The 14116-nt window shown below is 37.2% G+C and overlaps 2 protein-coding genes across 2 annotated transcripts; both read left to right on the top strand.

Annotated features, from left to right (window-relative positions):
- The first annotated feature begins 5718 nt into the window (after positions 1–5718).
- On the top strand, positions 5719–6306 carry LOC144838345 (uncharacterized). Its single transcript, XM_078693683.1, has one exon. It carries the CDS (start codon positions 5719–5721, stop codon positions 6304–6306), a length of 588 nt encoding a protein of 195 aa, XP_078549809.1.
- Positions 6307–8946: 2640 nt separating this feature from the next.
- LOC144838344 (uncharacterized) lies at positions 8947–10168 on the top strand. The gene is made up of 2 exons (XM_078693682.1): positions 8947–9534; positions 9638–10168. The coding sequence occupies exons 1-2, from the start codon at positions 8947–8949 to the stop codon at positions 10166–10168; spliced, it is 1119 nt and encodes a 372-aa protein (XP_078549808.1).
- The last annotated feature ends 3948 nt before the right edge of the window (positions 10169–14116 follow it).

Genomic DNA, 14116 nt, shown 5'->3' with positions numbered 1-14116 from the left:
TGAAACAACCTCTGTCCACCCCATTACGCCGAGTCAGGCATCCACACAAATCGAACGTACTGCGCATATGGGGCGACGGCGGAGAATTCGAACGCATGCCTGAAACCAAGCACACAAAGCAACAGCACGACGGAGGTGGAACATGTTGATTCGGTGCTTGAACAAATACGGGAAGAACTGAAGCTAACTAGTATACTAGTATAACAAATCAACAGACTATCAATATGAGGCTGGATAAAGTAGAAGAAAAGCAGGAAAACTACAGATTGTCATTGGATTTTGAAAGTGAACGCCTGGATAAAGTGGTCAAAGCGGAAAACCTGAACAAATCTATCAAAGAATCAAACAAGAAAATGGCTGAAGTGGATGAAAATTACAAAAGAATAAAAAGTTCAGAGAATGAAGTACTTAGCCTAGAAATATATACTAGGTCCTTCAACCTCTGAAAACCCAGAGGAGGTATGTACAATTACTATTGATAAAATAATTTCCTCCCACTTCAAAAAACGAGTAATATTTTTGTCACTGATGATCTACCATAAAAAGACTTAAACTCAAAAAAGCAATTTAAAGGTATTATGAAAACTGCTTATGAAAAAGGGGATCGTGTATTATTCAAGAAAGAGAGTCTATACATTAATGGAAAACTTTACAAGGAATAAACATTAAATAAAGAGAAAAGAATATTTTGGATTTTGTATTGGGGGTGGTTCTTTCCTTCTCATCCTGATGGACGGAAGTTTGTTCTAATTTAAACATCTTAAGATATGACGAGGCTTTATATTATTGTTATTGTTGTTAAATGTCTTTTTTGCTATTGTTTTATATCAATTTTCCTAATGTATTAACGTTAGTCATAAAACATACTGTAAACTGTCGTTTGTGCACGCAGTCAGGTCTAACTTATCTCAGAATATTGTCAAATGAAGTGGAGTCACTTTTTATTGGTAGATAATAAGTAACATTAAATGCCAATTGCAGAGGCCTAGGCGATAAGAAAAAACGAAATGACGTTTTTAATTATTTGAGGGAGAAACACTTATCAATATACTGTTTATAAGACGTTCATTGGGTAGAATCACAAACAATGCAAATAGAATCCGAGTGGGGACACAAATGTTTTATTAGCTATGGAAAATCAAATTCTAGGGAAGTCGCCATTCTGCTAAATAACAATTTCGAATACTCCATAAATGAAGATAACTATGGTAATTGGATCGCGATCAACATTAGAGTGAGAGATATTGACTTAATCATAATGAATGTTTACGGGCCTAATAAAGATGATCCTTTTTTCTATCAGGAAGTTAAAAAAGTGATCGAATTATTCACTAGCCCTTACATTCTGATTTGCGGTGACTGGAATCTAGTTCAAAATAAAAATTTAGACCTATTTAACTATCGACATAAATAATAATAAATAATCCTAAAGCTAAAACAATTGTGCAACAAATTATGCTAGACTTGGATCTATGTGACATATGGAGAAAAAAAAACCCAAACGAGAAGCGCTATACGTGGCGATCAAAAAATCCTTTTAAACAAGCAAGGCTTGATTACTTTTTGACCTCAAACAATTTATTGCACCTAGTGTCAAATGCAAACATCCTACCAAGTTATAAGTCTGATCACTCCATAGTCACAATAACACTTGATTTAAAAAGTATAGAAAGAGGAAAGGGGTTTTGGAAATTTAATAATTCACTTCTCCATCACCAAGATTATGTTACACTCATAAATGAAATTATAGAGAATACGATTAAAAGCTATACCAACACCACACCTAAAGACTCAGAGAATAATAAGTTAAATCTAACTATAATTGACCAACTATGTTTTGAGGTGTTGCTTTGCAATATTCGTGGATGTTTCGGATTTCGAACTTTGACAATGGTGGCGTAAATATTTGTTTTGGTTGTACACAGAATTGTCAGCAAGATATCACGCTTACTATCTAGTAGTAGATACTGTATTTTTCTTATTTGTGACAGTGATACGTGGGAGTAGGCCTACTACGTGCGTTTTATAACCTTTAAGTGTTAATGTTCTAGACTTTAGATATTACAATTATTTGTTAGGCTATTCAGTTAAGAGTTTCGATCGGCTAATTGGCCATAAGCCTGACTAGCCCTCGTGTAGTAGTTTGACTGTATGTATCTGCTACGCTGTATTTTGGGGTTGTGTGCACACGCAGCTGTGCTGCCTTGTGCGTGTTTTCATTGAGTTTATTTGTGTTTCAGACTTTACCGAAGAATAAAGAACGGTTAAAGCAACTACCACGAGTTTGTGTATCATTGTCCGGACTAGTAAAGTGTATTCCCTTATAATGGAGGAAAATACGCTCATCGACTTCAGCTTCGAAGAGCTCGAGGTCAAACACCGTTCGTTTAAAGGTCATCTAACGAGGGCAAGGGACCGATTTACCCGTGTTCTCGACCGAGACGAACCGGAACTGGTTAAAGTGGCATTCGACCATATACAAAAGAAAATTCGAAAGATAACCGACTTACTTGATGCTATGGACGTTGTCAAACCACCTGATGAGACTGACACTACTACACGTCTACATGCAGAACTAATGTCAGCAGCTGATGACGTGGAGCAAAAATATCAAGAGTACAGAAGGGTTTCAAGGAATGAGCAAACCGCTCATTCTTCCTAGGGTGAGCCAACTGCAGCAGGAAAGGATGAAGAGATGATAAAATTAATTAAAGCTCAGTCTGAAATGGTGGCAAAGCTTACAATAAAATTGAACGGAAACGGCTCAGACAACAAACGGCCTTCGATTAAAACACCAGGACTCCCAGTCCCTCAGTGGGATGGATCTCCAAGAAACTTCCATTCTTGGCATGTACGAATTGACCAATACTTCGAATCTGCTGGTATTAAAGGTGAACAAGAATGGGTTGATGGGTTTGCTCAATGGTGATGCGTTACCCAAATCTATTCAAGATCATATTGCTGATTGCTGCTCGGTTGAAGGTGATAATGGAGCTTGGGCTCGTCTGAAGGAAAAGGTCCCGACTTCAGCTATTGTTCGTGATGTTATTCTGACACTTCAGAGTCAGCAACAGCAACAGCAAAGGAAATGCGACCTGTTTTAAATGGACTCACAGACTTTGCAAGACGAATGCGTGAACTTGGAAAAGAATTAGAGCTCTCATCGTCAGTAGTTGTTGAACTAGCGAGTCAGAAAATCGATGCTGAATTAAGTTTCGAATATATGCGGCAGATAAAGCAAGATGAGCCGACAATACCAAGTTTGATCTCATTCTTACGAAGTGAAACGGAAGCAAGGGAACGCCGAGAGCAACCTCATATGTTTGGCGATCAAAATGCATCTACTCATCACATTACAGGACAAATTAGTATACTTGAAAATACTACCCAATTTCCACCGAAATCTAATTTTAAAGGTGCTGAAACTAGCACGGATGATTGTCCTTTCTGCACTGATCATTCACCTCACTTGATTATAAAGTGCCCTATCTTTAACTCAAAATCTAATGAAGAGAGACGGTTAATGATAATGGAAGCTAGAAGATGTTTCCTATGTTTTCGTACAAACCACAGTGCGCTCAGATGCCCCAGACATGACAAAAAACGCTGCTCTGTGTGTCAGCTATTTCACCACCGACTGATTGCTTGCCCACCCAATCGCACTTTGAGAATTAACAACACAGACGGTTTCAGTCAAAGTCAAATGTCACCTAAAACACAGGCGGGAGCGAGCACAAATCTACGGCCAATTGTACGCCACGAAACCCAAGTAGGAACTAACTTAGGTCAGAATCCATTCATATATTTGCCAGCATCAACTAACCAAACTGTTTCAAACATGAATTTAGATCAAACGTCAATAAATTCACCTCAGATAACTCAGGCGGGAGCAAACCCAAGTCTAAGTCAGACTGTTGCAGGACCCAGTCAAAATCCATTCGTATCTTTGCCTCCATCAACAAACCAGACAATTTCGAAAATGAATTCGACGAGGTATGCCGAACGCCGTCGCTACTCACCGACTACATACGTTGAGGTAGAAGACAACAAGGGCAATTGGCAGAAAGCTGTTGCGTTCTTTGATAGTGGTGCTGATACAACTCTGGTCAAGTGCTCCACCGCTGAAAGGCTGGGCTTAAACGTACAGCCCTTTGTATTTACTTATGGTGTGACCGGAGGAGGCATCGTACAAGAAAACAGTGCAAGTATCAACTTCGAGTCAGACCACTACGGGAACTGAAAGCATACGACTTGGTTGCAATTAGTGTACAAAAGCCTGCCCATGATAGCCCATCTGTTGGCGAAGATATCTTTGACGAACACCCTCACTTAACGGTAGTTAAAGAACATTTGCCCGCGGAGGAAGCCGAGATTGACTTACTCATTGGATACGACTATCAAAGTATTACTACACCACTGAAAACAATACGTTCATTAACTGATCCTGATACATCACCAACTGCGGCAAAAAGTGCTCTAGGTTGGACAATCATCGGACAAACCATTCCAAAGCCAACTTCCAATGTCATCAGCCACATCACAAACGTAAATTTCATGGATGACTCCCAGCTTTTATATACATCCGATGTCATCGGAGTTAAACCAACAACCTTGTGTACATGTACAGATAAGGAAATTGCTGAATCTCAGTTTATCAAACATTGTAGAAAAAATCTCCAAATAAATGAGAAGGGCCGCATTACCGTGGAAATGCCATGGAAGGATGGATTTCCTGAATCTCTAGACTGTAATAGAGTACAAGCCGTGACGAGAATGATTTCACATGAGGCTAGGTTGCTAAAAAACAAGCAAATCAATGAATACAATGATGAAATTCAAGCTCTCCTTGACAATGGATTTACGCGTGAGCTCACGCCAAGTGAAGACAGAAATGAAGGATAGTACCTTCAACACCATGCTGTCCATCAGCAACACAAGACGACAAAGATTCGGATTGTATGGAATTCCGCTGCAAAGTTTAACGGACTGTGTCTCAATGACGGATTCCACAAAGGGCCAGATTTCCTAAACTCACTTGTGACATGCTTTCTACACTGGCGGAAGTACGGAATTGCCGTAGCTGGAGACGTTCGGAAGATGTTTAACCAGATTGCATTATCAGTGCGTGATCAAAAGTTTCATCGTTTTGTCTGGCGATTTGGTGATACCTCAAAGGAGATTAGGTATTTTCAGTGGTTGCGTTTACCGTTTGGGGACAAACCAGCACCGGACATTTCTATGATGGCCGTTCGTTTACTTGCTGAGGCTAACACCGGTTCAGATCCTATAGGGGAATAAGCTAGATGACACTGTAACGATTCAACTTGATAAGTTCGATGAAGAACAGACTCCACTTACCAAAAGAAAAGTTTCCAGTCTTGTTGCCAGGTTGTGGGATCCATTAGGAATGTTGAGCCCTGTGACCATTAGTTATAAAATTGGACTCCAGGAGATTTGGGCAGCTAGTAAGTAAGTAAGTAAGTAAGTAATATTTATTGCTTTCCAAATACAGTACAAATATATAAAACAGTATAATGTAAATGAAATAAAAAGAGAAACATTAAATATAAAAATACAAGACAAGACAAGAAAATAAGCATGGAAAGCAGGGGATGGTCCTTTAAGCCCAGAGGCTTGTTTCCAAAGGGGTCCCCAGCATAATAAAACAATATTACAAGGCTTGATTGGGACGACGTGTTTGATGATGAGCAAACAGCTATGTGGAAAGGTTTTATAAAGGAGATGAATCATCTTTTGGGATTTGAAATTCCACGTCAGCTAACGCCTGAGGATTCTATTGCTTACCCTCAGTTACACTGTTTCAGTGATGCTAGTGAAGCTGCATTTGGTTCTGTCATCTGGCTGCGTTGGGATACCCCAGCAGGAGTTAAATTGACATACGTTATAGCAAAGGCTCTAGTTGCACCGTTAAAGAAAAGATCAATTCCAAGACTAGAGTTAACTGCGGTTGTTATAATGGCTCGACTCGCTAAACTTGTCTTAGAAGTGGTGGGGGATGTTAGTCAATGTAAGTTCTGGACCGACTCGAAAGTTGTCCTGTCTTGGGTTAGGTCGCCCGCCAGGACCTTCAAACCTTTTGTGTCTGCTCGTGTTCAAGAGATTCAGGATACGCTTCCAACATTTATTGATGACTTATGTTACATCCCTTCTAACATCAATCCAGCGGATCAGTTAACCAAGCCAATATACCCAAGTGACCTTCAGAAATGGATTCAAGGCCCAGATTTTCTTTTTCAAAGTTCTAACCAATGGCCAAACTATGAACCCGACTATCACACAGCCTGAGTTAAAACAAATGGTCGTAAAGGAGTATACAGCGGAGTCTCTGCGCAGAACGAATTATGTTACAGCTGTCAGATGTAGGCCTACATTTGAAGACCTGTTGGTCAACACCGTGTCAAATTGGAGTCGGCTGGTTCACCGAATAGCATACTGTCGTCGATTCATTTTAAAAAGGCGACCAGAAACCCTGTTTTTGACTGAATTTTCACTCTTCTACGTTTCTCAGCGCACCGCGAACGATCGTTTGGATGCTTGGAGTACTAGAAAGCTAAACCCTAAAGTGGACGAGAGTGGTATTATAAGGGTCGAAGGAAGGCTTAACAAGCTTCATATCCCTGAACAACTTCTTCGTAGAGGATCATTTCTGGTAGAGTTGTTTGCCAAATATATTCATAAGACGATTGGTCATTAGGGATACCGAGTGGCTGTTGCAAGCACATTTAAACGTGGAATTTACATACTCGGAGGACCCAAATTGTTTAAAGATATTGCTGCCAAATGTATGTTCTGTCGAACTCGACGTAGGAGTTTACTTAGCCAACAAATGGGAGAACTTCCCAGTTTTAGAGGCGATCCGCATACACCACCCTTTTGTAACGTAGCTCTTGATTTCTTTGGACCGATTTCTATCAAGCTCACTCGTAATACCAATACTGAAGGTAACATTCTGATAGTGACCTGCATGACCTGCATGACCACACGAGTTATCTCATTGGAATTGGTGGATTCTCTATCATCAGAATCATTCATTAATGCTTGGAGACGATTTGTCTGCTCGCGGGGGATCCACCCAGTAACCGCTTTTAGTGACCATGGCCGCAATTTCGTGGGCGCTCAGCAGAAGTTGAGAAATTGGATCAAATCATGGGACGAACTAAAATTAAAGATGGAATTCAGGAAAACCAATACATCTTTCGACTGGCAGTTCAATACTCCTTACGCTTCTCACATGAATGGAGTTGTCGAATCGCTTATAAGGAGTTGCCGTAAAGGTCTGGATGCCGTAGTCGATTACCATCATCGCCGTTTTAGTGCCCTTGAATGGCAGACTATTTTGAGTGAAGTGACTTATCTTATAAACTCACGACCATTGTTTCCGGATGGGCCTGATCCACTTGAATCACCGCCAATTACTGGTAATGATATTCTATTTCCACATGGACAACCTGTACTCTTGCAACCGAACTCGGAAGTGGTAACGAATCAGAAGAGTATTGTCGACATCGCACAACGACGTGTTCATGCATTCTGGGATTGTTGGATGTGTTATATGCCACCTCAATTAGTACAACGTTCAAAGTGGTTTCACCCAAGAGAAAATGTGCAGATTGGAGATTTAGTGTTAGTACTGGAACCTGGATTAAAGGGAGTTGCAGCACCACGTGGGCATTGGCGACGGGGAATAGTTGTGGATGTGAAGCCAGGGAAGGACAATCTTGTTCGGAAGGCCATGATTAAAACTGTAGAAAGATCAAATATAAGTATTAAGGAAAGGCCTGTACATAAGTTGTGTTTGATTGCAACTGTGGGAGAACTTAACCACGGGTTTTCTTCTAAATAAGGAATGCTTTTATTATGTAACTACTTAAGTTGTGAACATTTAATTACTGCATTTTAATTAAGATTCACTTTGTTGTGGTTATTTTTCGAAATCCTTTATGTACTGTGACTCATGTCAATTTGTCACGAGGCGGGAGTGTTTCGGATTTCGAACTTTGACGTTGGTGACGTAAATATTTGTTTTGGTTGTACACAGAATTGTCAGCAAGATATCACGCTTACTATCTAGTAGTAGATACTGTATTTTTCTTATTTCTGACAGTGAGACGTGGGAGTACTACGTACGTTTTATAACCTTTAAGTTGTGTTAATGTTCTAGACTTTAGATATTAAAATTATTTGTTAGGCTATTCAGTTAAGAGTTTCGATCGGCTAATTGGCCATAAGCCTGACTAGCCCTCTTGTAGTAGTTTGACTGTATGTATCTGCTACGCTGTATTTTGGGGTTGTTTGCACACGCAGCTGTGCTGCCTTGTCCGTGTTTTCATTGAGTTTATTTGTGTTTCAGACTTTACCGAAGAATAAAGAACGGTTAAAGCAACTACCACGAGTTTGTGTATCATTGTCCGGACTAGTGGAGGTACAATAAAATATAGTTCAAGAAAAAATAAAGCCCTTCGTAATTTGGAAAAAGATTTAATTAATAACATAGAAGAGATGGAAAACGATCTCGCACAACAAACATTAGATATTACAGCCACAGAACACAGAGTAAATGAATTGACCGAAAAAAGCACGCCTAGAAGACATTCGAAACAAAAAGCTAATGGGGGCATTTATTAGATCTCATGCTAAGTGGATAGAAGAGGCTGAAAAGCCAACTAAATTTGTCTTAGGTCTCGAGAAAACTAACTTTACGAACAAATTAATAGACCAATTAATAAATGAAGAGAAAAAAATTATATTGGCCAATAAACTTATAATAAAGGAAGTTGAGCATTTTTACAGTTCTTTATACAAAAAAAAAGATATAGAGCAAATAGATTTAAACGTATTAATAACAAACCAGAACTTCGAAAAAGTTTCAGAAGAAGAGTCTCAAAAGCTTGAGAGTGAGTAAGGCGTAACGGAGTTGGTTTTATAATGTCAGGACAATCTGCAAAATCTGTTCTTGGATATAACCCAATCAGTGACAGAATAATATCCATTCGTCTTCAAGCAAAACCAGTCAATATCTCAATAATTCAAGTGTATGCGCCAACCTCTTCAGTAGATGAGAAGATAATTAATTATTTTTACCAAGAACTCCACGAAACTATTACGGTAATAAAACCCCAAAGAAGTAACCTGGAGAAGAATCATGCAATGGGAAGGTTTGGGCTTGGCCATCTTAACGAGAGAGGTGAAAAACTGGTGGATTACTGCATTGAGAATGACCTGGTTTTAACAAATAAATTATTTCAACAGCATCCACGACAACTATATAATTGGGTATCACCAGATGCAAAATACCGAAATCAAATAGATTACATTTTGATTAGACATCGGTGGAGATCAAGTGTCAAAGTGGCAAAAACGTACCCAGGAGCGGACTGCGGCTCAGATCACCAACTTTTAACTGCTGAAATCCGTTGCAAACTAAAGATAGTAAAACGAGACGTTCTACCACGCAGATATGATGTTAAACAAATACATGACCAATATCGAGCTGAAGTCAGAAACTCTTTTAAGGTAATTCTTAAAAAGGAAAAAAACATGGAAACCGAATGAATTGTGGGAGTTGACAAAAAATGCAATCTCATTAGCAGTTCGGAAAAATTTACCAAAACTAAAGAAATGCAGAGCCCCTTGGATATCGGACAAGGTGGTTGCACTGGCAGATGTGAGGCGGCAAATAAAACCAAATGGTTTACACAATGAGAGAGACCGCAGTCAATATAAACATCTTAGAAGAAGTATCCAACGTGTTACTAGACAAGATAAACGGACCTTCCTTGAAAGAAAATGCAGGGAGATTGAATCGCATTTTGTTAACAATCACTCTAGAGATTTCTTCAAAGCCTTGAAAGAAATTACTGGCAAGAGGGCTGTAAAATTAAATGTTGTTAAAGATGGGGACGGTGCGATTCTAACTGAGAGTCACCAAATCAAGGATAGGTGGAAAGAATATTGTCAAAGGTTGTATGATAGTAAAGATGCCGATCAAGTTACAAAAGCAATTGAACCAAATATACTAAGATCAGAAGTGGAATTTGCAATAAAGAAAATTAAGAATAGGAAAACACCGGGACATGATGATATTCCAGCTGAGCTTCTTAAGGAGACAGGGGATGAAGGTATCACTTTAATGCATAATGTAACTTGATATGGACCGATAAGAGCTGGCCAACTGACTGGGCTAGATCAATATTTATACCGCTCCCCAAGAAAGGAGATACAAGAGAATGCAAAAACAATAGGACTATCTCTCTGATATCACACGCGAGTAAGATTATGCTGTACATTATTGTTGAGAGAACTAAACAATACATTCGTCGTGAAATTCCTCAAGAACAAGCAGGTTTTGTGGAAGGAAGAGGTACAAGAGACCAAATAGCAAATATTAGAAATACAATGGAAAGAGCTATTGAATTTAACCGTCCGCTATATATGAGCTTTATTGACTATTCAAAAGCTTTTGATACGGTCCAGCATCAAAGACAAAGACAAAATGCACTCAATAAAATGAAAAACAACAAATCACCTGGAACAGACGGCTTTACGTCTGAATTTTTCGTTCCTTGAAATATGGCTTTAAAACTTGTAACCTTTCAGTCACTCAAAAACAGGGAGCAATCACTCTAATTAAATCCAAAAGGCGAATAAATCAAGAAAAGAATTAAAAAATTGGCGTCCTATATCTTTATTAAATGTTGCTTACAAAATTGCTTCATCGGCCATAGCAGAGGGGCTAAAATCTGTCTTTCCAAATATCATTAATGAAAACCAAGCGGGATTTATAAAAGGTAGATATATTGGAGAAAATGTTCGTATTTTATATGATATCCTCTCACTCTATGACGATCAAAACCTACCTGGCCTCGTATTACTGGTAGATTTCGAGAACGCTTTTGATTCCCTGGCGTTCAAATTTATTGATAAGTGTTTGACCTTCTTTAATTTTGGACCAACTCTTAAGAAATGGTGTAGACTTTTTTACACGAATATCTCTTCTTCAATATTGAAAGAGGTTGCAGACAGGGCGATCCGCTATCTCCATACCTATTTTTTCTGGGAGTGGAAATTCTAAAAATAATGGTACGCCAAAATATTAATATTAAAGGAGTAACAATTGATACCTCTGAGATTAAAATGTTACAATATGCAGATGACACTGAATTTCTTCTGGACGGCTCACACAAATCACTTACTGAATGCATGAGTACACTTTCAAAATTTGAAAAGATGTCTGGTTTAAAAATTAACATTTATAAATCCAAAGCAATATGGTTTGGATTTAAAAAGTTCTCGAGTGAACAAATTAATACTAATTCAAATCTTGACTGGTGTGATAAAGGCCGTTTTTATTTTTTGGGTGTTACATTTGACTTAGAAATAAGCAAAATGACTAAAATAAATGTTGAAGAGATTACGGGTAAAATTAGGTCTACTATCAATGTGTGGCGTAAGATAAATCTTACTGTGTTGGGAAGATTAACTGTGTTAAAATCTCTAATATTATCAAAACTTAATTATATTTTTACAATGTTGCCAAACCCTACTACAGCTTATCTAAGTGAACTTAATAGGATGTTTTTTAATTTTGTCTGGAAGGGAAAGGATAAAATCAAAAGAAATAAGCTAATTAGAGACTATAAGGATGGCGGAATTAACATGATTGATATCTTCAGTTACATAAAGGCAGTTGGATGCGAAGAATTCGTAACAACACTGGAATTCTCAATGTAGTTTTTAACAAAATATGCTATGGTAAAAAAACTGAATCAATCTTTGAATACGGCTCATGCACGATTCAGAGGCTGTCGAAAAATATGAACAATTTGTTCTGGAGAGATTTTCTCCATTCATGGTCCGAGTTTATTGCTATTCATAATTCAACAGCATCTGCAAACTGTAATGTACTAAAAGAACCAATATGGTTGAATGATTCGATTCTAATCAATAACTTTCCAATTTTTTACACCAATTATTATGAGTGTGGCGTAAGGTTCATAAATGATTTAATCTCGGATAGAGGAACCTTGCTTAGTTATGAAAACAAAACACACTATAAGGTGAAAAAAATAATTTCCTTAAATACTATGGATTAATTGATGCAATTATAACTAAATACCCTTCTTTGGGTACAGAAAATAATACTAAATAACAAAACCCAATAAATTTACCCATACTTGAAACCATAACCAAACCCCAAACAGGATGTAAAGCTTTCTATAGTAAGTTTATTCAAAACAAAGACTGTAACTGTAAAGCTAAACAAAAGTGGGGTAAAATCTTAAATGTTGAATTCTCGGAACATGAATGGGAAGGAATTAATGTTGCAACGTTTAATGTGACCGACAACATAAAATTACGATGGTTCCAATATGGACTTAACAACAGTATCCTCACAACTAAAGTTTACCTTAAGATTAACAGTACAGTTAAGTACAGTACATCGACGAAGATAACTGTTCCTTTTGTAACATTAGAAGACAAACAGTTTATTATTTATTCTGTAAATGTAATATCAGTAGATGGATAAGCAATTTTTTTTTCAATGGTGTTCTCGAAATCTTGATATTCGCATATGTGTATCGGGAAGTGAACTGCTTTTTAGTAAAACACCATCCAATAGGATTAATTTACTTTTGTCAATACTAAAGTTTTATATATATAAGAGTAAGTTTAGAGTTAAAATACAAGTTTCACGAAACCTAAGATCACGAAAGCTAAGACCCCTTAAGACCTAAGATCACGAAACCTAAGACCCAAGACCTAAGATTACCAATAGTTTCGCACCTGCCTTGTATTTTAACTCTAAATTTGTTAACCAACTTTATCCTAAATACCACACCTTAGAATTAGATGAAAAAGAATCAATAAAATAACAATAACTTCTTTAAATAAATTGATGATTTTACAGACGTTTTTCTCATGCGATTTTTGCATACTCTATGTTCAATATTTTGTTTCTATGGAACGCCAAAAGAGCAACATTAATAGAGGGCTAAAAACTATGTGGAATCCATCTAATCATAATCATGTTCAATTCAATATATTTTGTCAATACAAATAAAACGTTACTGTTGATACTTTACACGGTTTCGTTAACTTTGAGAATAAAATCGACAAATTCATTATATCCCCTTAGGTCTCCCTTATGACTAGGCCTAGTGCAAGTAGTGATGCTGATTTTAAGATCGATTAATATTCTTTGATAATAGAAAAGTATCAGCAGTAACATATTACAGCATTTTTATTGACAAATTGACAAAATATATCGAACAAATTAAACGTGCATTTCACCAATAAATGCGTTAAATGTAGACGCATTCCATCGAGTTTTTAGCCCTCTATTTTTGTTGCTCTTTTGGCGCTCCATAGAAACAAAAATATTGAAAGTTGAGTATGCGAAAGTGTGCAAGAAACACGTTTTTAAAGTAATACCAAGTATTTATTAGTTACTTTTTATGTGAATCTCTTTCATAAAAGTACTTATGAGACCTAATTCTAAGGTGCATTAAGGTATTCAGAATAAAGTTAGTTGAATTAATTAGTATTTACTCAACGGGCTGTCGTTTTTAAGCTGTCGTATATCTTAGAATTTGTAATCTTTAGGTCTTGGGTCTTAGGTTTCGTGATCTTAGGTCTTATGGGGTCTTAGCTTTCGTGATCTCAGGTTTCGTGACACCCGTTATTTCTTATACTGTACAATAAAAAAAAGTACAGTGAAGTAAAAAGAACAACAATTAAAATTGTTACGCCATAAGTAAGACATATTTCTTTTTTTTTTAAATTAAGCATTTTATATTAATGAAAATTCTTAAATTTTAAAAGTGTGTCTGAGAAAAAAAACACATTTTAGTATATTGTTTGTCATTAAATTACTTCTTTAGATCAGATTTACATGCACAACGTCACAGTATTCTGAGTTAGTGGCCAAACGCACAATCCGTAGTCGGTCTCATGGTAAGTGTTCTCGGATAAGGACTATAAAACGTAGTTCCAGTGTACACAAAATGCATGTGCACCTAATATCATCATCATCAACTAGAAACTTAGTTTTATTTTTATTTATATTTGAATGTTCTACTTCAGTTTCACAAAAAAA

Source organism: Antedon bifida, chromosome 3 (genome assembly GCF_963402885.1).
Source record: "Antedon bifida chromosome 3, ecAntBifi1.1, whole genome shotgun sequence".
Lineage (NCBI taxonomy): Eukaryota > Metazoa > Echinodermata > Crinoidea > Comatulida > Antedonidae > Antedon > Antedon bifida.
This window is presented reverse-complemented; position numbering and strand designations above follow the sequence as displayed.